Source organism: Polyodon spathula, chromosome 29, assembly GCF_017654505.1.
Source record: "Polyodon spathula isolate WHYD16114869_AA chromosome 29, ASM1765450v1, whole genome shotgun sequence".
Classification (NCBI taxonomy): Eukaryota; Metazoa; Chordata; class Actinopteri; order Acipenseriformes; family Polyodontidae; genus Polyodon; species Polyodon spathula.
The window spans coordinates 6,399,405-6,425,878 of record NC_054562.1 but is presented as its reverse complement, the minus strand read 5'-3'; the positions used below and the strand labels follow the sequence as shown (position 1 = coordinate 6,425,878).

Genomic DNA, 26,474 nt, shown 5'->3' with positions numbered 1-26,474 from the left:
AATCAGACAGTAGCACTGTGCTGTCATTTTCTCAAGTTAAAGGAATATGATCTAAAGACGACCCTCGTCTCAAGGGTCATTGGTTTCACCTTCTAACCCTCATGAGATATTCTAAAGCCTTATATAACATGTGCAAAAAAAATAACAGCACACATCTCAGTTGCATCAAAATGATCATTATATGTCCCAAGCTTGTCAGTCTCGATTGTAAGTCTCATTTTATGCCATTTTATTTAAAAAAATAACATTACTTTAATGTAAAAAATACATTTTTCAAGGACTGTCTTTAATTGCTTATTAGGGTATGAGAGTAGAAATATGTAGCATCATTAACTGTGCAGAACAGTCCATAGATGTATTACTTTTAAAACTGTTCATTATGAATTACCAGTCATATAGTGTGTCTAGTCTTGATTACAGAGGCTACTTCCAGACACAATTAGCCCATCCAGATGTGCTGCCTTGGCCATTCTGACTAAAACTGAACTACAACAGGGAATAGAATAGAATATGCAGCAAATTAGCAGTGACGTGGACTATTAGTAATCCTTCAGAAGACACTGAGAAAGACTTAGTCTAAATGTTCATCAGTAAAAATGTAAAATCGTCTTGTTGTATCCAACATCTGTATACACACACACGCAATATAGACAGCGAGCAAGCAAGCACGCTAGCAAATGGAGAGTACTGTTTTATAAAGAAATGTTAGACTACCTTACCCAAGGTTATAGCAAGTAGTACCAAACATGTACAGCCCCTTGCAAGAGTGAAAATGAAGTATGGTGATGCTATTTCCACATTATCATTTTAGTTTATCAAACTGACTTAAAGGTGGGTTGGAGAGAAAAAAAAAAACACAAACAGGTTACATTTTATCAAGTAATTTAATTAATGGCATGGTATTTGGGTGACATCTAGTGGCAGATTCAAGCACTAAGCATAATTTGAAGGGATCATAGTTTGAGGCTTGTCTCCCACACACTTTTACAGGGTATGCCTTCACCCTGTGTCTATTAAATACAGGGTATTTAGTCATGACAACTCATTTTAAAAGCTTATTACACAATGAAACGGTTGAGATTAGCGCGTATTATAGTTTGGCTATCTTTCGGCAGCCCTTCCAGACTCTTGCTACTGCTTTTAAGTTTTGATTGGTAGGGGAGGAAGAAGTAAATGCAAAGCACTGCAGACCACAGCTGGATGTACATTATTCCATATATTTTTAAATAAAACAATAGTATTGCTGGAGTACATTTCAAATCAAGCTGAAAATAAATCGGGGATGTGTTGCTGATGGACAGAGTCAAGACCTGGCTGAAGACAGAACACTGTAGCCCTCCTGTTGCTTTCCTCTTGTCAGGGAAACAGACAAGGATGCTTTGAAGTTGGAAAGTTAATCACAGGTGTACCCATCTGAGAACCTCGGAGACAAAAAGCTCACTGGAAACCAGTCAATAAGGAGCTTCGTCTCTCCACTTCGTTTTGAAAAAGCATTGTTAAAAGTCGACTAATAGAATGAGCAACTTTGAGTTAGAGAGATGGATATCTATGTGTATTTATGTTTACTCAAGTAGGGTACCTTTGCGGCCAAGGTTCCAATTATGAACCCTCCAAAACTTTAAAGTCAAAACCACTTCTGACTAAGCGTGAATTAGATTTCTTGAAAAACACATCAACAATTGCACAAACTAAATGCACTTCCAGCACTGTCTGAATACTTGTCCCAATACTGGTTGTAATGTTATCTTCAAACTCTGTTACAGCTCAGGCAGCAAAATGGGTATCGCAAATCAGATCTTAAAATAGGTTTTTATTTATTTATTTTTAATATTCCTAAGTATAACATTTCTCACCCCGTTTATGTGTAACCCCTCCCCCCGCCCGCCATTAGTGTTAATAGTACTTTGAAGCTGCTACCACATTGTGGTAGAGCCACTTCACATAAAATGTGGTAACAAGTGGGATCCTAACACTTGTTGCAGACAAATTTTAATCTACAGTGGGAGGATAATTGGGCTTGTCCAACGCAAAGTGTGAAAGTCAGTCAAACAGGCCAAGCCTTTAAAAAATGGCATTAGCAACCTCTTTAACATAGAGGAAGTCATTTCAAATTTTGTATGAAAAAAAAAAAAAAATTTATTCAAAACATTTAACAATAATCATCTACTAAAAGTGTACACAAACCAAAAGTTTCCAATGCAGTGAAAAGTTGTACAGCGTGTACATGCAATATATTAAATCTGTGGCAAGAATAAAGAGAGATCTAAAAATCTTGTCCATGCCCAGATCATACAAGTTGTTATACATGTTGAAACAGGAGGAGAAAAAAAAGTAGGATGACTGATCTTGGGAAATACTAAACAAAACAGTGAAGCTGTAAAAACATTAAAAAAAAAAGTCGGAGATCAGCAAAAGAAGATCTGTGAATCAGTTGGACTGCATTTAGGTACATCCTGGTCAACAGAGAATGAAATCGTGTTATCCACCATGTCCTTATCTTGGCTTTCAAGACTGATCAAGTTCTGATTATTCACTTGTAGAGTGACACTTTGAAGCTGGTTAGAATATATGGGTGGACCTAAATCTCCTTTTCCTAGAACTAATGTAAGGTTTTTAACAGCTTGCTTTCTACACTGGAATTCAACAGGTGGTTCATGGTTCTCAGTTTTGCTTTCTTCTGAAGAGTCTTGTTCCAGATCCCTTATATCCGTACTGCCAGCTGAGCAAAGACCTTGAGCATGTGGTCTTGGGCTTAGGAGTGCTGGTTGAGACTGGGAGTCAAAACTGTCTAGGACAAACTCGTCCATCGATGATTGAGTAGTGCTGTCCCCATGAACTAGGACATCTGCAGCAACAACTGGTTCCATCTTATCTTGATTCGAAGCTGGATTTTGGTCACCCTCGTTATCTTTTAGGCTTTGGTCATTTTGTATCTTTGATTGCCCCAGCTTCATATTAGAATAGGTTTCAGTCAGGCGAACTTCTTGATAACTCTCAAGTGGGTCGTCCCCTTGTCGTTCATTCTCTACTTGGTTCAGAGACCCTTCACTTGCAAGGACCGCACCTTGTTCTGCTGTCATTTTGGAAAAGCAATCAATCTTAAAAGAAGGTTCATTCTCTAGGTCCACCTCATTGGCTTTCTCAACTCCCTGGTCATCTTGTTGTGGATTCAACTCAACTTGGTTTGAATTTGGATTTTGAAACCCATCTTTTTCGTGGTCAACCGTTGGGCTTTGATCATCTGCAAGTACCGCCACTTGCTCCACTACTAATTTGGAACCGGTTTTGATTACAGGTTCAGTCTCCAACTCCTTAGATGTGTCACAGTTATCGTCCTCTTGCTGCCAATCTCTACTTGGAGAACCCAAAACTTCATCGGGTAGATACTCAATGGTTTTGGGGGTTCCCTTCTTATCCAGATGGGCATCCTCTTGGGCCACACCATCTCCTTGAAGTTCCATGGAGTCTTGATTCCACAAGGTTGTCATCAGATCAGTGAGGATGGCCCCAAGGATCTCATCATCCATGTGAACCTCTGGACCTTTCTCTTCTGTTGGAAGCATTTTTTCAGGCTGTCCCTGAATGATTCTGGCTGTGTATTTAGCAGGGGAGCCATCATCACTGACATCCAATGGAAATGTGACTGGGATAATGGTGCTGGCACTGCCCTCATCCCCAGCACTAGCTCTTCTAGCATCATCAAAATCTTCTGCAGATTTACTAAAAAGAAACAGTGTAAATAGTTAGATGTCATTCTAGACTGAATCATCTAGCGTGTGTCCCCCAATATATCTGGGCCAGTTATCCATCTATCAATCAGTCAACCAATGTTAAATCTGGATGACACTGTTGGAGAATACTGATAATTAAAAAGGTAGTTATCGTGTTCACCATATAGTGTAGGAGATTGATTGAGATCCACAAGTGACCCTAATTAGGCACAATGAACCGAAGTCCACATTGAGTATTTTAATGGTTTATAGCTCAGGTCTCAAACTGTGCAAGGCTAAACATTTAACTACATGTGAAACTTTTCTTTCCCAGCTTGGTTTTCAGGTTAGCATTAGGCTTGTAACGGTAACCAATTACTTAATCGATTGGGACCCCACGAAAACTCGATATTTTAATGAAATTTAAAAAAAAAAAAAACACAGAAGTGTCTTGTATATATTAGCTTACTGTCAAGAACGTAATCTGTTGTTGCTTCTATAAGTTACTAAGAATATGCGTCTGTGAACAAATACAGGATGATGAAGAGTAACTTGCTTTGTTTATGTATTTTATACAGATTTTTTTTTTTTTTTTTTTTTTTTTTTTTTTTTTTAAATCAGTCCCAACTGTAGCTGTCTTTTGAGTGAAACTAATAATATTTAGCATTACTACATTGTCACGTGCCAGTGCCACAGTTTCAGAATTTTTATTTTGTTTTACCTTTTCGTTTTGAATCAACGCACAATCCACAACCTTTTTCAATTGACTACAGAGTCTAAATGCCGCTGGATCGCAGCTTGACGTATGCGATCCAATGAAACTTTGCAGGTTGTAAAAAATAGTTTGCCACCAGTAGAAAGCAAAATTATTTTACACGATCCGCTGCAGTAATTATTGTAGACTTTATGATCACATTCATGCTGAAACATAACTGCATTTTACTTCAGCACATTTCTATTATTCAACAAGCTGTTTAAAAAAGGTGCCAAAAACAAAAATCACCACTAAAAATTGGGTCAATGAGTTTGGCAATAGCCATCCAGGTGACAGAGATAAACCAATATAAATACTGTTTTTTGGTTTTCATTATTAGTATACAGATGTATTTGTAATGCTTAAAGTCAAATGGTTGTAACATCCTTTGAATATATAACCTTTTAATACACTGGCTGTTATTACAGAAATATGAAATGGAAGTCCATCACTGTTTTGTTTTTTTTACTTACTTTATTACTTGGCTTTACACCGTTCTGGTATAGCTCACATAACAATTGGATTTAAGTGCAGGGAAAAAGTACACTTCATGGTGAAGAATGAATTTCACAGTCCGTGTCAGAGCCATGAAATAGGTATGTCTTAAGTAATAAGTGTAAGCGAATCCACACGGATGAAACGCATCTCTGAGCTCTCCAGTATGCAACGCATTTTTTGGTTGCGACGTGGTGTGTGGATTGAATAGGACTACACATGTATGAAATAGATATTGTGCATATCTTGGTTGTGATGTGGGCAGTAAGTCAATTAATAATAAACCCACATACATATAGGAAAGAGATATTATACATATTCAAGTGTGGAGACGCAAAATAAAATTCAGTCAGAGCTGTCGCTGTCAAAAGTTCCGCTGCAGGAAAGGGAAGCCTACCTCTAATGAACTGTTTGGAAAACTGATTATATTCGTTTTGTTCACCAAAGATAATGCAAATCTAAGTTGCTATGCAAAGTCATGTAAAGTTTTGATTAAAATGACAGCAAAAACAAATACATCTCTGCAGCCGTGGCTGACTGGACGGGACTGCTGCTTTCGCCAGCAGAAGCTGAGCCACGTAATTCAAACTGTAACCATCAGCAAATTAAAAATAAATAATAATTGATAGGCCATAATGTTAATGTAGTTTTCAAACCTCTCTCTCTCTCCTTTGGACAGGAGTTTATTTTATATTATTATTTATACCATGCTCTATAGAGGACTTATTGTTCCTTTAAACTGTTACTGTGAAGAATTTAATTTTTTTAAGTATGCAACTCTATAATCGTCATTAGAATTTGCATAATAAAATCGATGCCAATGTCAGGGTTCGATTTACATCATTAATTAGCATGTCTGCTTTTGCAACACTATTGCATCGCACCTGGTGAACCAATTAAAATATAAGACATGTAGAAAGAAGTTTTCCCAAATTTCCTCAACCACCAAAACGCAGTGATGTTCTGCACAAAGACGTATTTACGTTTGCAAAGTGTGGCACGAGGTCCGGAAGCTGTACCTGACTGGGCTCCCCTCTGCCTGGTCCTCCCCAGATCTCCTGCAGAGGAAGCCTAGATTGCCTTTGCCAGGGCTTCTCTTTATAGCTGTAATTGCCACAGACTCCACTGGCTTGTGACTTGAGCGTCCCATTGAATCCATATCCAAAGAGTCCAGCGAGCCATCTGAAACCAGAGAGTTTTAAAACTGTTGCTAAAACAGACTCTTCTTCACGGTCCACAGTCTCCCTTCTAAACTTTACTAAGCCAGCACGACCTTCTGCAGCAAACACCATTCACACATCTGCAAGGTTACTGTAATAGATACAGCATGTGTAGATTCCTCTTAAATGGGGACAATAAGAGGCCCTTTAGACTTGGGGCAGGGTCCACATCACCCAGTGTATTACATGAATTGAAACTCATTCTAACATTGAAAAACTCTTTCTTGGGTTTATTTTCTCTCGTTGCCATTACATGATTTTCTAGCTTCTAAGAATTTCAAATTGTATTCACTCTGAAATCTAAGAAAATATATTCTTAAAGTCAATTCAATGTAACTATATTACTTGATTAGGACTTCCGTGTGATATTGACCAATTATAATGCTGGAAAAGCCCACATAATATACTGAAGTGATCTCTGGAGCTTATCCCAACTGGCGATAAGCGGAGGATGACATTACTATAGCAAGAGAAATATTACAGCCAAGCCCGCTTACTTTGGAGCTTGGATGGAGGTTTCATTGGTTCAATTCAATAATTTAGACAGCGGCTGGAGAGCTGAAACAGCAGAGCCAAACTCGTCAACACATTAAAGTAAATCCGAATCTACCTCACCTGAAATATAATTGTCTGTACTCTGCTTTCTCCTCTTCAGGATCCCTTCCAGTTCAGGCTCCACACCTTCTCCAGCGAGATTCAAACTCCGCCCTGAGCCCAGCTGCTCGTCTTTGGAGTGCTCCTTTACAAAAGAACAGTTGCTGAATTAGAACGGACACAGAGGCAAAAGGCCTTCTACTCATTTGCGAATTACTTTCACAAGGAAAATAAATCTTTAAAAACACAAAACCATTGACTGCAAAGTGCCATTCGCACAATTGTCAGGAATTAGAAATGTCTATAAAAATAACATTGCACTTATATAGCAGTATTCAAAACCAGGTCCTCTCAAAGAACACTGAACACATTTCAGCAGAGCAAACGTGATTAAAAAAAAAACAATGGTTTAAAAAGCACTGTAGTTGCTAGTGAGCTATTTCAAATCAATTCACAACCTTAATGAAATGTACAGAGATATGCCTTTCCAAAGAGATGCTTGTAAACGAGATTTAAAAAACAGGGAGAGACACTGCTCGTCTGACCAAAAGGTGGCAAGGAATTCCAAAGGCTAGGGGTGGGGTAAGAGAATGTTCTTTCACCCCAGGTATGCATTTTAAACCACGGAAGACACAGCAAGCTGATATCCTGTGAGCGCAGTGTACAGCCAGGAGTGAAACATAATGGAGATATAAAAACTTCCCGAGTAAGAAGCTTCAAATGACATTTGCCTTGTTTACATTTCTCTTACTGAGGTATGGGGTTTGCAATCTGGCTCTTGTTAATCCAAAACTCATTTATCCCTCCTAACACTTAACTGTAGGATTCTCCAGACAAGCAACTTCAATGCCCTGTTCAAAATTCACTATAGAGAAATGATAACTTTGTATCCTACCTTATGAAAGGAAGGCACATGCTTCAATGAAACTCCATGCTTTATCATGTTCAGCATTTCGGTCATGCCCGGAGCTTGTTGAGGGGAGGCCGAGCTGAAGGATTCACCTGCAGGAAAAAGTTCTCAGGTTAGGTTTTCAGCACTTCACAAAACCAGCCAGCAGCCCACACTTACCCAAGACTTGGGCTCCAATGGAGTTTGGAACATACCAGTGTGACTCCCTGATGAAACACTTCTCAACTCCACTGGCTCTTCGAAATACTCCATGGAGTCCTTTGCTTTAGTCTCTTTTCTCTTCTGAATTAGTACAAATAAAGACCTATAAAAGAAGTAGTAAATGTCTGTTTGTAGCACACCTCCTTCACCATGGCGGTAGCCAGTGGCACTCTTTAAATGAGCACCACATTCACAACTTAAGTTACACAGCAGGATATTTTAGCATCAAGCATTGTAGCTGTACCTGATGCAACCAGTGCCATTCACACCTCTGCAAGGTTGCAGCAATACATGCTAATCAGCATTACTTACTGGCATTAGGAGACTTAACTCATTTCAACATTGAAAAACCGCCTGTCATTAAATTTATTCAGTTTGTAGGGACATGCTTACCTGAGGGGGTTGACAGGCTGTGAAGGGGGAGGAGGAGGAGGTGGGGTTGGGGGCCGAGGAGAGGGGGAGTGAGACGAAAGAGGGTGGGGGTTCTCTGCACTCTGCAGCCTCTTCTGTAAAACAGCAACTGGAAAGCCAAGTGGATAGGAATAACTTAATTACATTAGATGATGCATATCACACACAAGGTAACAGTCTAGATTAGAGGGAAACTGGTCTCTCGGCTAGCTTCACAGACCCAGACTAGCATTAAATCACAGACTACTCAATGTTAATTTGGCTAAACCAAGATTAGATCTGTGAAACTAGCTGTCCCAGTACAATCAACAAGTTGTCTAGAGATAACAGATATATGACAAGCATTTAGGAATTTAATAAAGATGAAGCACAGATTCTAGATGAAAAAGGTTTTGAAAAGGAGGCTTACTTTCGTGTTTGAGATCTCGGACGCTCTCGTTGGCCTGCCTCACTCTCATCTTCAGTTCCTCCTTCTCCCTCTCCACAGTCTCAAACTGCTGCTTCACCGACTCACTCACAGACTCGCTCAGAGACACCTCTCCCATCCCCGCTATTGACAAGCTGTTCCCAGTCTCCTACACATGGAGAAAGAAATAATGTCAACAGGGCTGAAAAAAAGAATACATTAATTTTTTATGCATGTTGAGTCTGTGAGGACTATGTTAAGTCATACACATTACTGCCCTTGAGGCTCAAATTGCACAAAATAGCGAATATCCTTCTTTAAAGAGCCCAGAGGCTTCATTTCAAAACATTTAGTGCCATTTTCTGTGAAGCAAATATTAAACTACTGAGGTTTTAGTAAAATGCCATGGATGTTTCTTTATGCAACGAAGAAAATACACATGCACACTTCAATTGGTTTGGCTGCATGTCCCCACAGCACGTACCCTCAAAGAAGAATTGAGTAGATGTTGGAGTCCATCCACATGCATGGAGAGTTCTTTATTTCTTGCTTCAGCAAAACTCAACTTCTCCTGTAAACCTAATCAACACATGCCAAATTAAATCCAAGCTGTGTCAAGTCCACATGCTGCTCTCTCATTCAAAGGTTACATTAGGGATTAAGCGGACCCTTGCTGGCAAGTCAAGGTAAAAGACATACAGTTGTGGTCAAACATGAGGTTTGGACACAGCATCTGCTATTTACAGTTACATTGCACACCATTTCAATGAATTGGTGAAAAAGGGTAACCATTTACAATTAATGTTTAATTAAATACTGGCAGGTCATCTTGAATGTACTTTTATTATCCTAATTCTAATTATTGGCAGTTACAGGAAAACTAAACTGAATGAAAAGTAATACATTTGGCAACTCGGGGATGGAAATACAGTACAACTCCCAATGCAGTTTCACCCAATTGAAGTTTTAATACAAGCTTGATCAGCCAGTGTACAGGTAACAAGCTCAGGTGTGTTAACAAAACTCATTGCAAAACTAGGAGTGGATCAAAGTGCTACACAATGGGAGCCTTATTTCCATCCCTGCTACTTTTGGGAAATGTAAATCTGGGCCATCAAGATCTGCTTTTTGATGAAGTGGAAAAATAACTGGCACTAGATTAGTCCTGCAGGTAAGCATGTTGAAGGCAGAGAATTATCCTTTATATTTATGCACTACTGTCACTGATCTTACGTTGGACAGTTAAACTTTTTTAAAATGTTTATTCCCCTCTAAGTTTCGGGAAAGGGTCCGGCTCCGGGTTCCAAGAGCTTTTAAGGAACTCCAAGCCCACTCTGTTTCATTACCTATCCTGGTCAGCTGGTTGAACAGGTTTTTAATTGCTGGTCATGCCAGTGTAGTGTTATTTTCAGGTATGTGGATAAAAAGTGGTACGCAGCACACTGCGCTTGCTCACATATGCCTAAACAACTTGCACTAAGAAAACACACGCCCACTCAAATCTGTGGCATTACGCTGTTTTCTGTCTCTTTAATTTATCATTTTTTCACCATCTAGAAAACAGTACGCAAATATTTATCATATGCAATACAATGGATCTTGTACATTGTTTTACTTCTGCAACTTTGCGGTGGACTTCTCATTTTGTCTCGTTAGTCGTGAATTGTTTTTTTCTTTAGAGAAATTGATTGTTTCCAGTTTAAGTTTGCAAAAAACACAAACTTAACATTTGCTTTGTGTTTTTACTACAAACCTTATGGCTCTCTAGCTTGGTATGGAGGAGGACGCTAAATCAGATGACTTAAACTATTCTCAGGATATAAATAATGTAGCTACTGTACTGGGCAAAGAAAATGTAACTTAAATTTCCAACCGTTTTTGTGGTACCTTTTTTACTACTGGTAATAATGGAATTAATAACTTATTTTATTTATAAATATTTATTCATTATGTCCATTATTGCTTATAAAAGACCCAGAGAACAGACATGTATTATGTCATTGCAATCACGTCAATATTTTTCAACAAAACTTTTAGGAAGTATTGCAACGTCCGTCAGGTCATAGAATAACATGTTTTTATCCATGTATCTAAGCAGAATACATAAATACTTTACATAAAATAAATAGGGTTTAAAAAAAAAAAAAAAGTGAAAAGTTTGTATGGTTTCTACAGTACTTTATAACGTTCCATTGTGTTATGAGAATTTAGATTTTAGTAGAATTTTATAGTAAGAGTCAAATACAGCCAAACAAAAAAAAAAGCCTCATCCTGGGGGAGCATCCCACTGGAAAATGATTGGTCCTGAAAGGGTTAAATAAGCATGTACCACATATGCACACTGCAAAACACGCATTATAAAGTGAACAATGTACCTCCTTTTCACATTGGCAAAACACCTACCAGTGCGCAACTGATTGCACATGTAACAAAATCTGGCAAAGTACCACTTGCTGACACTACACGGATCACATTTTGGAACGCATATCACTTTCTGACGATGTACCACTTTATAACACTACACCTGTTAAAGAAAAAAAAAAAATCCCTTCACAGTAAAGTGGCTGTTTATTACTAAACTCAAACCCCTGCATGGGGTTTTGTATAAACACAATGAATAATTAAAAATACCTGCAATTCGACTTTGGTACACCGATTCAACATCGGTACTCTGTGATACAGACTGTGTTTCCTTCTGTTCAAACATGTTGATTCCTTCGGGAGACAGGTAGCCAGCGTTTACGTGTGCCCCCGTTACTTGACTAACAACAGCCTCGCTCTGAAAAAGAAATACAATACACTAGGTGTACCATATACAATATATATATAATATATATATATATATAATATAGATATTATATATATATATATATTGTGCTTATACTGGAATTATCACGGATATGAGACAGTGTCTGTAAAGGATTTCCTAAAAAGAATAAATCTTATTTTCACTACGTTTTCGGGCAAAATTCGTTTTCAGTTGTTTAAAAAGAAAAAAGTAAACAGTGCATTTGTCACGTCATTTAATCGCTGCGCTGTTTACTTCTCTTTTTAAAAAATTTTGTCGCCTTTTCGAAAACCTTTGTAAACATCCTGACAATATATATATGCTATATATATAATAATATATATATATATATATATATATATATATATATATATATATATATATATATATATATCTTTTAATCTTTTAAGCTTTCAATTTTGTACTTGTGTAAACCATAACTTGTGTGTTTAATTATTAAACAGTTTGGGTTACATTCATATTTATTAAAATGGCACAGAACTTAGAAGACAAACGCCACGAACAAAACTCCATGGTCCTACCTTGCCCTTAGCGTCCATTGAAAGTGTTCGTTTGTTTTTGTCCTGTTCGGACCGAGTTTGAACACCGGCTGTCTCCTCCGACACATCTGTAAAGCAAAACGTGCAGAAATACTGTAAGCAAAGCCTTAAAAAAAAAAAAAAAAAAAAAACAACAGAAGCAAAAAATAAATAAAATCAAAAACAGTTTTAGCCGAAACCTTTGTCTTTGTGGTGTTGACAACAAAACACTGAAGTCCAAATGTTGCCCGACATGTTGAGAAAAACGACCTCAACTCACTGTGACGTGCGACAGAGGGTAAATGATATATTTTAAAATTACCCCAATCAAACTGGGCCATCAATCGCTCAATCAACAGTTTTTTCTCAGCTCGAGTTAAGTTCAACTGGTTTTGGTTTGCAAAGCATGTATGCACAGCGCACAATGCACAGTTTCCGTGTCTGAAATGTGAAAGGTGAGGATAAGATCTTTTTTTTCGATAGTGTTTTGTTACATTTTACGCAGAAGTGAAAAAAAATAATATATGCAAATCAGCAATAGAAATGTAAACTGTGGCGGTTTGGTGAAAGGTAATGTTTATTGGGTCTACGTTAAAACGACCAGATTTGTTTGTGACCTAAAACCCATGTCAAACACATTTTAATGTCAATTATCCAAATAAAATCTTTTTTTTTTTTTCGTAAGACATTTGTTAAATAGTTATGCATGCCTATATTAGAGCATGCTGGTAAAAGTGAAGGATGTCCGAGGACATGAAGCATCAGTCAACAATGAGTTTTCAAAATACGGGAAGGGGGGGGGGGTAAACGTCAAAGGTTTGCTGACGTAAGGGGGTTTAACAGTAAAAACGCAGGATAAAATCTGTCTTGGGAGATGTCCAGGAACAAGGGTCCAAAATACGGGAGACGTTGACAAGTCTGATGAAGTGATGTGTGACCCTGTGAAAAGTCTCCATTCTCAATGGTGGGATGTTGTTATCTCGATGATGGAGGTTTCCCGTTTCAACGCTACAATAGAACCTGTGTAGTGCGCATTCCATCCAGATTGAATGGCAATCAGGTGATGGTTACGTCATTGTGAGACTACCATGAATAGTGGCACTGACAAATGAACTACCCTAGCATAGATAATCCAAATACCTAATAATTACACCCCCAGGCTCTTAAAAATAATAATACAACACTGTATTCCCATTGTACTGTTTAGTACTGGTGTGTGTGCTCTGTTATAGAACATTAATAAAATAAATACATAACAAAAATATCTTAATATTTATAGAAGCATTTTGTTTTCCTTGCCCTGTGGTAAATACACAAAAGCAGTGTATTTAATATAACGCATGGACTCACTTTCTGACAGTTTGGAGAAACCTGAAGATGTGATTTTAACAACAGGGAATGACGCCACAACATTTAAAAAAAAAAAAAAAAACAAAAAAAAAAAAAAAAACACTTGCCAGTATTTAACAGTATATTCACATTTATTCGATCATTTATATATGGACATGGATGACAATTTTCTAAAAACAGACAGTGCTTCATGCAGTACGCCAACAAAACTACTATATTTTATATATATATATATATATATATATATATATATATATATATATATATATATAATTTTTTTCTGGCATGAAATGGAAATGCTTGGTTAGCGAATGGAACAGAAGCTACAGCACCTACAAAAAGTACACAACATCCATAGACCGACATACAGCAACGTTGCAATAAATACACAGCACATTTATAAGAAATAAAAAAGCCAAATCTGCATTGACATGTGATACAGGAATATTGTTATCTGGGTGTAAAATTCAGGAAGCGCAGCGAACTGTAAACAAACACAATAAAAAATATTATTTCATTTACTTTTGTTACATTAACAGAGTTTAAAATATCACTTCCTTCAAATGAATACCAACTTTAATGGTTACCTACGGCTGTATCTGCATATATATATTTAAACTATAAAAGAATATACACTTTAAAAATTAAACCTTTTTTCTTGTCCCTTTGCGACACGGGTGCTGCATTTCTAGCACATGGGGAACATTTTTCCGACAATGTACACTTTATTTTATGCATTTGCAGGTGAACTGCTATGAACTGAGCATGTCACATTTTAGTGTGGATAAAATAAAATTGTTAATCTAAATTAAACATTCAATATGCCTGTCTATAAATAATGCCTCAATCCAGATCACTCTATGAACGTTATTTCTTGCATAGAAAGCATTTACATTTTACATTTTCACACGACAGACTGGAATCGAGTCGCTTACTGTGGATATGTTAGCTGCAACAAGGACTGACTATAGGTACCATCACGTGGTTAATTAGGAATGAACTATATTGTACACTTGTGGGCAAATCGCAGGTAAATCGTTCCCTCCATAGTAAGTATATTGCATGGGCAATTTCCCCACAATGGAAAGCCAGGCCCTCTAAGTGTTAGCACCCCAGCAACACAATACTGAATGAATGAGCTGAGGACTCAGTTTACAGCAGCTCACAGTTAATTAAGCTTGTAATATACACCAAGATGCCTCAGCAGTGCCCCCCTATGGTAATTTGTTCTATTGCATCACTGTATGTCCCGTAGATGTAGCACTCTACATTAGTTTAGCCACAGGGTGTGTAGTCATGTAGGGATTAAGTGCCAGCCTGTCATTTTTAACCATAAGGAAATTAGCTTTAGTTGCTACATCCTAGATTTTACTGTAGATTTTTTGTAACGCTACATGGCCAAAGTTTCTGCAGTTTATATTCATGCAGTGAATTTTACAATAAGCTGGAAATCACACAGGCATCTACTTTTTTTTTTTTAAATGCATAAAAACGAACAGGCAACAAAATCCTTTATAACTTCAGATTTTAAAAAACTGAAATACCCAGTTTAAATATGTTAGACAAATAGGGTGGTAAGAGTCACCCTAGATTGAACACATCCATACTAGTGGGCTGAACTGCTCAGTTTTTGAGTAAAATGAATTCCAGTGGTTAAAAAAACAAATCATAGAGCATGACATTAATAGGGTTACTGATCCATTCAGAGGTGTTTGTGTTAATTCTGAGTTAGCAGTTTAAAAAATCCATTGATTTTCCTTGTCTCTCTATTTTTACACGTGAGTATTTGGATACCGAGGTCACTTTGGTAAACCGATCCATGTTTTAACAGTCTCCACACAGCATTTACAGATATTTTAAACTCTGTTAGGTAAACTTCAGCTGAAAACACTATTCACAATATATTCATTTTGCTTCACAAGGAATTGACAAGATTTAACAACAAGGGTGAAAAAGAAAGCTCTTTTGATAAGATAGCATGGAGGAACAGAGAGCTCGAGGCTCAAGCTAATGCTTGGAGTCTCGGGGGTAGAATTCGGCCAGGGTGCTTTGTGGGATTCGTTTCAGCATCTCCTTGGGGAAGATACGCATAAGCTGCCAACCGATGTCCAGGGTTTCATATACTGTGCGGTTCTCATAGGGACCTAAACAGAAAAAAGGTATTGAAAAAACAGTGAAACAAATAGACATACTGTGTTGGTTTACCGGTCTGCTGTTTTCAGTTTATTATACTAAGTGGTTGATCTGATCAACCTATAGCCTGATACGACCCACCTGGATTTCTTGGAGCATTTTGCAGCACCAGGGAATAACACTGGGCTGCATCAACCATCTGCCTGTGGTTATCCCCATTTTACACTTAACAAGTGGCTAATGCAATCCAGGTGGATTCCCTTTATTGTTAAATGATCTAAAACAAAAAAAATAAGCCAGCTGTTGTATCAGGGTATAGGTTAATCAAATCAACCAATAAACTAAAAGCTGCAGATCTGAAAACTCATCTAATGGACATTCATTTGAGGGGCTGAAACTTAATTAGTTATCCTGGTGTAGTCTGTAATGTTGCTTTGTGCTGAAATAGTTCAATTAAAGGCATGCAAATAAATACAATCGTCAAATGGGAATCTCACACCAGTGTTGAAGGCGAGACAAATTAGTCTATCTCTCCTCTTTCTCTCTCGTGGCTATGTACCTTAATAAACTTAAACCCTTTCCAGTCTAAACCATAATGTTCTCTTAAAATCTATAGAAATGTATGCAGTTTACCACTCCCTAAATGTTCTAGGCTGTAAATTGCGAGGGCATTCTAAAATCTGGCAGATTTGTTTGCATTAAAAGTAAACCTTGGCTGGCAATGATGGGATGTTTGGCAGCAGAGCCCAATTTTCTACTGTTGCTCGTCTCAAAACTCAGCAGCCTTACCTTGAGCAATGAAGTTCTTTTCAAACTTATGCAGGAACTCCAGATAAAGCAAGTCCTCTGGAGTCAGAGCCTCCTCACCCACCACTGCTTTCATTGCCTGGACGTCTTTACCAATTGCATAGCAAGCATACTGCAGGCAGAAACCGAGGTTATGATCAGCATATACATTAAATGGTGCCTTCAATGTATCATCAAAGCTAATGCATATTAAAACACAGGTCTGTTACGTACATCCCACCATGACTAATTACAAAATGTCCTTTTGATGCACAGATTCCACAATATTGGTTTCTTTTTAATCACTTGATCATTCATCCTTGACCATGACACGCTTGAGTGACTATGACTGAAGCATATGCACTTAATCATCTAATTAGAGAGACAGTTGATTGGACGCTGGATATGGAGTGATTTCAACTGTTGAATTGCAAGCTTGAATAAAAGCAATAAAGAAAATCACAGAAAAAAAACAATATGCCATGTCTGTCAAGTTAAAAGCTCCTTCGTGCAATTAGCATGTTGGAGGCTGGACTAGGGCAGGGTACTGTGGCTCACCGTCTTGGGTGCTTACAGCCAGCAATTTCAAACCTGGCAAGACGGTATAACCAGACAAACACTCTGTCAATGAAAGGCAATGAACTGGGAGACCAAGAGTCACAACACCTGCCCAAGATCGACAGATCACTTTGCAGCACCTTCGTGATGTCATTTGTTAATCAGCACAATAAAAAGTCACTGCACCTGCTCTAAAACAGTGTTTGTCATTTTTCGATCACATGTAGTGAATTTTACCCAAACAGAAGTAATACATTTCTTCTGATGCTCAAATATGTGATAAGTTTCTTTTGATGCTCTGTATAATTTGTACCATTTCTAAACGTAACATTATATTTGCCCTGTCTGCATGTATTCTTCAGATTTTAAAATAGAGAATTTAAAAGCAGCTTGTAACTTCTAGATCAATCCCAAAGCAGTTATCCAACCGTTTTTATATGTAAGAAATAACTTCTACAATATAAAAGGGTAATACCAGTTGCAGTAAATTAAACATTACTATCTCCCTAATAACTACGTTGACACTCAGTGCATTTAATTCAGTTTGTTCTCCTGTTCCTAAGAAAACTACCAACCAGCTGATTGGACACATCGGCATGATCTTTCCTGGTCATTCCCTCCCCAATGGCAGACTTCATCAAGCGAGACAGAGAGGGCAAGACGTTGATCGGGGGGTAGATCTGTTAAGGGGAAAGAGACATCTTGATATGGTTTAGAACGATGCAAATAAACAGAACAACAAAACACAGACTCGTGCAGGCACAGATTTCTACAATTCGGCATTCTTGCTGAAATGTTATACCCACCTGTCTGTTGTGCAGTTGCCTGTCTACATAAATCTGACCTTCAGTGATGTACCCAGTCAGATCAGGGATGGGGTGAGTAATATCTGGTAAATAAAGATGACTTTGCATTATCATGTCACATAAACAAACCCCCACAGCCCTACGTTACAACTGCACTGGATCAATCGACTGCTATTCAAGATAATGTCTTTTTACTCTTATTTTTCCCAAACTGGTGATTTCAGCAGCTCTGCCTGCAGTATTCACCCACACACTCACCATCATTGGGCATGGTTAGAATAGGAATCTGTGTAATAGACCCATTCCTGCCCTCAACTCGGCCAGCTCTCTCATAAATGGTGGCCAAGTCAGTGTACATGTAACCAGGGAAGCCCCGGCGTCCTGGCACCTCTTCTCTGGCAGCAGAAACCTAGGAGAGAAAATGAAGCGGTTCAGCTAGCTACCTGGATTATATACACTCTAACTAGCAACTAGAGTAATGTTTGGTACAGGTTTTTTGGTTCAAATACCTTCAAATCAGGTGTACACATTCATAACTTGAAATACTCAATTATAAAGTGACATTCTTGGGCCCAGGTGGAAATGTAGCCCATTCTCACATTTTATTTGACAAATTAAATCAAACGCCAGTGTGGACACAGTCCACCTCATACACTTGGAGCTAGTGGTGTAATCGGCACCCGAATTTCGTATTCGATTATCGTATAGGCATTTATCAAAGATAATCGATGCATTGACATTTTATTTTTCAAAATAATGAACAAACATTAGTTGTTTTTTTTTTTTTTTTTTTTTTTTTTTTTTTTTTTAACAGAAGACCAATAACTAAAAACACTGTTGTGCACAATAGTGAAACAAAAAGTCACAACTTGCATTCAAATTAGAACACTTATTAAAAAAGAAATAGAAAGGACTTGAGTTTAACAACTGAAAAGAATACGAGTGCGTCTGCATCAGATGTTCCTTAACATTGTAATAATAATAAAAATACTATCATTACTGTTAACATTTTATGTCCAAAAGTCCAAAAACATTTGAATTAATCTCACAAATCCTACTAATAGAACAGTATTTCATGTTAACGCAACATTATTCAGCAGGTTTCATCCGATTTCGCGAAGCAAAATTAGATCATTCTACAGGGTGAATCAAAACTTTTGGCCACAGCTGTAGTATGCTGGATTAGTTTATTGGGGTGCAGTTTCTGCGATGGACAGGTCTGCTGGTTGTGGCGTTCAATTCCCATGCACCCTCTTACATTTGAAAGTACTTTTTCAGTATTTCTCTGGGTTACTGCAGAAAAGTATGAAACAAAATACCTCTCTCAAAGCTTCTGCGTACGAGCTCATGTCAGTCAGGATAACCAGAACGTGCTTCTCACACTGATACGCCAGATACTCTGCTGTGGTGAGAGCCAGGCGAGGCGTGATGATGCGCTCAATTCTGCAAAGGGTTCAAAACTGCATTAAACTGGTATTAAAACACATTAGCTTGGACAGATGCAGTGCAATCAAACTTTCAGACAAAGGGCAGCCACTGTATTGGCGAAAGTCATTCACATGTGAACAAGGAAACAATGTGACTGTTTTGTAACAAAAAGCTCACTGAAATATATTTAAAATACAATTCTGTGTTATCTTTGCAAACACACTCCTGGATACAATGAAACTGTGTAAAACAAGTATTGAACTGAAATAGTAAATATGTTAAAAAAAACATCACTTTTCTGATAGAAAAAAATAATCTAAACTTACGTTGGATCATTAGCCAAGTTCAGGAAAAGACACACATTGTCCATTGAACCATTTTCTTCAAAGTCGGACTTGAAGAATCTTGCAGTTTCCATATTTACCTAAAGCAACGCAACAGTTTCAGATGAAGGTATATGTTATAAACAATAGTGCTTTCAAGTAAACATGCTGGGCTTTTTACCACAAAAGCGAAAACAAAATTCAACCAAAATACAATATAAATAAGCACAAGTGATAATAGAAAAAATACTTACACCCATAGCAGCAAACACAATGGCAAAGTTGTCTTCACTGTAATCCATCACATCTTTGGACTTTTTAACCAGACCAGCTTGGCGACAGATCTGTGCAGCAATCTGTTCAAACAGAAATTCATTACAGATTCATTCATTTGACCTCAGCCAACGCTACTGCTCAACTCAACTCTTGAAACTTCATCCCATATGATTAAGGGTTTTCCTACACAAACCTCATTGTGTGGCAAACCGGCTGCAGAAAAGATAGGAATCTTCTGTCCTCTGGCAATACTGTTCATCCCATCGATTGCAGAAATACCTGTCTGGATCATCTCTTCTGGGTAGATACGGCACTGGGGGTTAATAGGCTGGCCTAGGGCATAAAAATGGAAATATATATGAACACATTTTTCTTCTAGGACCAGGGCTATCCTTTAGTGAGCTGTTGCAAGCAGTTATTCTTCACTGTCACTAGAGGGCTAACCAGCTTTTGCTTAGAAGTAAACCTTTTCTACATATATTTTACAGTACACAAATGACTATCATAACACAACTCACTTTTATAATGTACAAAAGATTCACTATCGCTGAATTGCCTGAGCCGGTATTTAAAACCAATAAAACAAAGAACTGAGTTGATCTGTTACTGTGTGGTTGTTTCACGACCCCCGTGAAACATTTCCCAATTTGACATTCCCAATTTCAGAACTCCTGCTTTAAACTGATTCCATACCCATAATGTCCAAATAATCTTCAGCCAGAACCGTTGGGCCCCTGTCAATAGGTTTTCCTGAACCATTGAACACGCGACCTGTCAAGCAAAGTATATAGTATTAATATTAACATTCATAACAACAATAACAATAACAATACAGTGCAGTATGTTTATAAGAATCACATCCGTCCCGGGTGTTTTGATTCTTATAAGCGGATGATTCTTAAAAGCGGATCGATATAATTACTGTGGTGCGGAATCAAACTTAGTATGAGAAAGTGTTTGTTCCCTGGCTGCAGTGTAATGGGTTGACCACTAGATGTCACGAGTTCCCGCATGTATGCACACCCATGAAAAATCCACAGCTGGTTTCCTTGACGAATTATGGATAATAGTCAATTGGTCAAAGTTAACGACGCCTCGATAGAAACGGCTTAGCCGATAGCTTTGTGATGGGGGTATAGAGGCGTAAGGAAGCAGAAGTAACAAAAAGAAACCAAAACTCGAGTAAGAGATCGAGTGTTTGTTCCACACGAAGTACTGCTAGCTAGTGCTCCAGCTGAGAGCTCGGCTAACTGCCGTGCTGACTGTGTGACAATGCGGGCAACAATCCTGACACCATCAGTGCGCTAGAGCAGCCATTTTGAACAGGATGTTCACAATGAAAAGAATGACAGGTACGTTATTTAAACAGTTGTAGCAGCACGTGGGGACGTGGAACGCTATATTTTTCACAACCCGCTACTTGCTCTTTAACTTGTGTGCTGTTAGTCCTCAAAAAGAAGAACAATGGAAACGGATAACAGTATATAAATGACATTAATAGCAGATCAAACATTTCTATGTACCAAGCATGTCTTCTGATACTGGCGTTCGCAGGATATCGCCTGTAAATTCACAACTTGTCTTTTTGGCATCGATACCGGAGGTCCCTTCAAAAACCTGGCAATGTATGTTGAAAAAAATAATAATTAAACAAATTATTAAATTGGCAAAAACAAAATTAACAAAGCTTCTCAGTTACATACAGTTCATAGATCCTCTCTGGGACTCGCAGATAACAGCTCCTAAATTACTTAGAACTTTATCCATTGTCTTTGTTGTTACTGAATTAGTACATCCTGTATTGCTTGGTAAAACAGGGAGGTCTGATTAAGCAGCATGGAGCTGAATTACTGAAGGGGTAGATTTGATCAGCCTATACCCTCCAGGATAAGCCAACCCTTGGTATTTTACAGCACTGAAGAATCCCCCTGTATTTCATCACCTTGTTTTTAGGGCTAACCCCAGGATAGGTGGTCAATGCAATCCAGGGTGATTCCAGTTGTGGTTTACCGGTGTCCAGGATGAATTCACCCCCCCCCTAGTGGAAGCATTAACTGCAGTATTATGAAAAGCAGTAGATCACAGTGTCATACAAATGCAGCAGGCTGAAAAAAAATGTTTATGTGTAGTTTCATTAAAACTGCCATTACCATAAAATATCAGGTTTCCAAAATGACTTCTTGTAACAAATGTCCAGGCAGTGTTTCATTATTGTGACCCACATGGTCATGGCACACAGAACTCTTCACCTCAAGATGGCATTGTCCACAATTTGAATCTGTGCTAGCTACTGAGTCACATACAGTAAAGGTTATGTCATACCTGTACCACAGCTTTTGAGCCACTGACTTCCAAAACCTGTCCACTTCTTTTGTTGCCATCTGGAAGGGTCAGATGAACAATCTCTGCATACTTTGGAAACTAGCAAAAGATAGAAAGAAATCTCACTGAATTAACCTAAAGCAGTGGAAGCAATCAAAACAAGTATTTCATCGTTCTTATTGTGACTTTGTCAATGAAGAGTCGAATAAGGAATTGTGTGCACTCTGTTCCTGTTCTTTACCAATGCTAATTGCAGCCACCTGTGCATGTGCGTGATAAGTCCTACTTTTCTGAAATCAAGAAAAATGCAGTTCATTGTGACTGGCACTTCCTGGGTCTCCTATTACCCTTTAAAAGACGCATTATAGTAAACGTGGAGGTCACAAAGGAATAATATACCTATTGCTAAGACACTGAAAACGTGTCAGTGATTTGGTTACTCTGAAGGATCTATATTACACATCCATTTAAACCTACTATCTATAGGCAAAAGTTTTATATTGGTCATACTATTAACTGTTCAATGTGCCATTTCTTCATTGGCTGATGTTGCAACACAGAAAAATAAACGTATCCAAAAAGGAACCAACTCAGATAATGTTGCTGTGTGGTGCAGATAGTAGTCAGGGTGCGACTGTCTGATTTAACGGAAGACAGTCTGATCGGCAGAGTATAGGATATTGCCTATGATGTTTGACTTATGGGACACCCTGTATAGTAACCTGCTATAGCATAAACATTTTAGACATTCCCTTACCTTCACATGATCCAAGATGACAAGAGGCCCATTGACACCAGACACAGTCTTATATGCTGCCGAAAAGAAAGAAAAAACAGTATTTATTTTTTTAATCCCACACGCACTGTGCATTCCCAGTCGATATTTTACGTGCAGGTTTTCATTTATGCCTACATACTGTAGGGGAACAATTGTAGTAGTGATTGTTGAAATGAGCACTACAGACACAGCAATTATAACCACGTTGGCTGTTTGAAGGCAGGTAGTAATTGCTTTGGACTTCTTCCAAGTAAATTGCACAATGCTGCACGAATAGAATATATAAGAACTAACTGTACACAGATAAACCACATCTGTGGTTAGGAATATCAAGACTACTAATGGTCAGCATATTATATGTACTGTATTATCATTGTATGTATTTATCCATGTACCATAAAAAAGGGACAAGGGTTGAAATGCTGGTCTTATTTGGATGTAAACCAAATGTTCTGATATTCTCGTATTCTAATAATTCTTCTTCCTGCATTGCAAAACACACATTTACATTTGACGTAGTATTCTGTCTTTCTTCCAACTAAATTCACCATAAAACTGATGTTGGCAGTACCTACCATAGGTTGCAGTTTGCTTCCAACCTGAATTGCTGTACGTTGATCTAAACATTTTCTGAAAGCTTTTACATCCTACCATGTGTCTACAGGCACTACGCAAAACACTTCCCCGATTAAAAGAAATATCTTCCATGCTAAACATCTGCAATCATCAGCTGATTATGTGTGACTTACCAAAGAAGACTGTGACTAACATGTGAGTGAATCAGGACAGCCAGTGGAAGAGAATACATAATAAGCAGTCAATTCATGATCACAGCTTTCCTAAAACCCAACTGGACAGTGATTCAAAAGAACCCAAGCACCTGTTCTTAATGACCATGACCATGATGCCTGACTAACTTTACAAAAATATACATTACTTTTCATCAGTTTGGGGCATTGATAGGGTGCAGTGCCTTTTAAAGTAGAGGCTTGTTGATCCAGTGGTTGTAACCAGGAGGTTGTGCCCTGTCCTTCAGATGAGACACAAAACCAAGGTCCTACTGTAAGTGGCTTCAGCAGCAGTTGCTGATGCATAGTTTCTGTAAGTCGTTTTGAATAAAAGTGTCTGCTAAATGACTATATAATAATAATAATAATAATAATAATAATAATAATAATAATAATAATAATAACAACAACAACTGGACATCACAAACATGCAATAACTCATACAGACTTGTGCACCAAAACCAAATACCACACCACTGATGAAATGTTTCAAATCTGTTGTTGGTTCCAGTTTAAATAACCCATTTACTGAGCTATTTGTGAAAATGCCTGGTAACATTTTATAGAAAACTTAAGAGAGGATGCACCTGGAAACCAAACAAACACTGCTGAACATTTCTACAGTTTTTGACCTTTAACTGTTCCACCCCAGAAAATGAAGAGCAAGGTTTGTTTTCAGAGAAGAGAGAACATTTTAATCAAGCCTACCTCTTCCATTCCATGACAGCTGTGCCAAACATTTCACTTGAATCACATGAGCCACTACACACAGTGTATACTCAGGCCCAGTTGATTTTCTTCCAGATGCACTTAGCCTATTTCACTTAGCGGTACTTTTCTGACTCCAGAGTCTCAGTCTGGGAACACCAAATTTAGTTTTCATTTTTCTAATAAAACAAATTTACTGTATAAAACTAGTAAACATACGCTATGATTCAATCTACATTAACTGTTTATTTCTAGTCTTGAAATAGCACTTACAGTTTCTGCACTGTAAAATCACCTCCTTGTGATTGATACCATCGTTAATGTACAGCATCTTTCACAGCCTAGCATAGTCACTTTCATTTGACCTAGACTGGAGACCCTCTGATCAGGCTATACCTTTAAGACACCAAAATTATACTATACACCTCCACGTACAATACACTAACGCTACAATAACCAAGGTATCTATCTATTCAGAAATATGCCCCCAACGATTTGATTTTCTAAATATATATGGCAAAATACTAGTTACAGGTTTTAATTTAAATCAAGGCAAAAAAAAAATGTACCGACCATATTTTTCATTATCTAAGCAACTCAATTATGAATCAGAAGCATAGTACATTTTAATAATCTTACATTGTTTTAAACATGCATCTATTCAACGCATTAAAATATGATCTTGGTGTTCACCGGTTATTATTTACTGTGTAAACCGAAACTAGGCATAACAAAACGCCGTAAAATATGCCACGGGTTATTGAATTCGTACTGTGTCGTGACAGATGAAAACGCAGTCAGATCAGCTGATGTTGCAACCCCTCCGACGCCAATGACAGTCTCAGTATTAATCGGGATATTGCATGCAATTTCCCACACAGGATGAAAACAATGTTTTTCCAAAACAGGGCAACTACTGGCGCTTTCATCAACAGCGTTAATAACAATAATAACGTTCCTATATACAGACATATCATTTTGATTGCCATATTTTGTGTCGACAATGTGTGAAGCTCTAGTCCCACCCTATACTCGCTACTCACTGAGCCGAGGCTGGGAGATGTAGTCCCGGCTAACGGCTTGTACGTGCTCCCGGGCCACAGCTTTGGATCCACTCACGGAGGAGGAAATTTCGTTCAGGACTCCGTTCACCTTCCCCCTGATCGCTTTGAACGCCATCTTCACAGCAAGCCTGGCTGTCACTAACCCACTGGAAGGGTTATACTGCGCATGCGTTGGGTTTTATGTCGTATAAACATTGGGGGCGTGGCTTTCGATGCGCTGACCAAGGTGCTGATACGGGAACAAATAAAATGGTCTTAACAGATCTGCCAAATTCCACATTCACCTTTCTCTTTCTGTATCACGACACGGTACTCAGCTTTAGTCCTTAGTCTGAAATTACGTTTGCAGTATTATTTTTTTTTTCGTTTTCTCCGAAAAAAGTAATATTTGAACTAGCACAACCACGTATCTTGAACCAGTACGACCAGTTTAAACCCAGAAAACTACCATTTCTGACCAGTATAGGCCAGTGCTGGGCATTGGTGGAATTTACAACAGGGAGATATTTTTATATACACAAATATTGCAGGAACAAATATTTCTAAAAATAACAAATATGTACAATCAACCATCCGTACATAAGTGTTACTGTCCACACTACATGAACGTTTCCTTAATGATGTAATATATTCATTAATGTAGGTTAAAAGCACTTGCCATAAGAATGTTTTTAAACTAAAATGTCAGGACGAGGTGAACAGTTTTTCGCTTTTAACTGCTGAAGTGAAGAATTTGCTAAAGGCAGTCTTGTTATCCTTATACACTATTGAAGTGTAATACTATCTAGCCTAGATCATGCACATACCCGTAAAGAACGGGTGATTCGTTTACCGCCTGTCCATGAAAGCATGGGGGGGGAATTGTTTAGTGCTAGTTCAGAATGAAATAACGGCTTTTTTATGTGTTGATATTAACATTCTGTAAAGCCATATATGATGTTAACGTGTTAGTGTTTTAAACTATTTGCAAACGGGTCCCAAAATAGGACAAAAACTAAATCAACATAGAATTCCAAAATAAATGCATAGACTCCAGGTTTATTGAGGTTTGCACCCTCAAACGCCTGATCCCACACGGTCAGTATTCTATGGTGACCCCCACGTGTTGCCCCTAGATTCCAAACGG

General features: G+C 38.1%; 2 protein-coding genes across 3 annotated transcripts; both read right to left on the bottom strand.

The window, feature by feature from the left end:
- Nucleotides 1–854: 854 nt before the first annotated feature.
- LOC121302251 lies at nucleotides 855–12,769 on the bottom strand. Of its 2 annotated transcripts, none has more exons than XM_041232091.1 (11): nucleotides 12,229–12,769; nucleotides 12,032–12,117; nucleotides 11,333–11,480; nucleotides 9,186–9,280; nucleotides 8,705–8,870; nucleotides 8,278–8,404; nucleotides 7,878–7,987; nucleotides 7,669–7,775; nucleotides 6,795–6,918; nucleotides 5,979–6,141; nucleotides 855–3,720 (listed from the first exon to the last, which is right to left on the bottom strand). In XM_041232091.1, exons 1-11 carry the CDS (start codon nucleotides 12,281–12,283, stop codon nucleotides 2,406–2,408), a joined length of 2,496 nt encoding a protein of 831 aa, XP_041088025.1. In that variant the 5' UTR covers nucleotides 12,284–12,769; the 3' UTR covers nucleotides 855–2,405. The 2 variants fall into 2 exon arrangements, with proteins under 2 accessions (XP_041088025.1, XP_041088026.1); XM_041232092.1 differs by having other exon boundaries at nucleotides 12,351–12,769.
- An 865-nt stretch (nucleotides 12,770–13,634) lies between these two features.
- LOC121302512 (V-type proton ATPase subunit B, brain isoform) lies at nucleotides 13,635–25,490 on the bottom strand. The gene is made up of 14 exons (XM_041232526.1): nucleotides 25,328–25,490; nucleotides 22,768–22,823; nucleotides 22,011–22,109; nucleotides 21,212–21,305; nucleotides 20,382–20,459; nucleotides 19,882–20,021; nucleotides 19,667–19,768; nucleotides 19,416–19,513; nucleotides 18,981–19,104; nucleotides 17,920–18,070; nucleotides 17,662–17,744; nucleotides 17,431–17,535; nucleotides 16,301–16,430; nucleotides 13,635–15,522 (listed from the first exon to the last, which is right to left on the bottom strand). Exons 1-14 carry the CDS (start codon nucleotides 25,461–25,463, stop codon nucleotides 15,386–15,388), a joined length of 1,533 nt encoding a protein of 510 aa, XP_041088460.1. The 5' UTR covers nucleotides 25,464–25,490; the 3' UTR covers nucleotides 13,635–15,385.
- Nucleotides 25,491–26,474: the final 984 nt, after the last annotated feature.

Excerpts from the sequence above, each read along its gene's own strand:
- LOC121302251 (XM_041232091.1), bottom strand. The coding sequence starts at position 12,283 with ATGTCGGGCAACATTTGGACTTCAGTGTTTTGTTGTCAACACCACAAA. Across the intron at positions 7,776-7,877 it reads TTCATCAGGGAGTCACACTG|GTGAATCCTTCAGCTCGGCC; the intron begins GTATGTTCCAAA and ends TTTTTCCTGCAG. Across the intron at positions 6,142-6,794 it reads TACAGACAATTATATTTCAG|ATGGCTCGCTGGACTCTTTG; the intron begins GTGAGGTAGATT and ends CTCTGGTTTCAG.
- LOC121302512 (XM_041232526.1), bottom strand. The coding sequence starts at position 25,463 with ATGGCGTTCAAAGCGATCAGGGGGAAGGTGAACGGAGTCCTGAACGAA. Across the intron at positions 21,306-22,010 it reads GCTCAAAAGCTGTGGTACAG|GTTTTTGAAGGGACCTCCGG; the intron begins GTATGACATAAC and ends ATACATTGCCAG. Across the intron at positions 18,071-18,980 it reads ACGCAGAAGCTTTGAGAGAG|GTTTCTGCTGCCAGAGAAGA; the intron begins GTATTTTGTTTC and ends TTTCTCTCCTAG.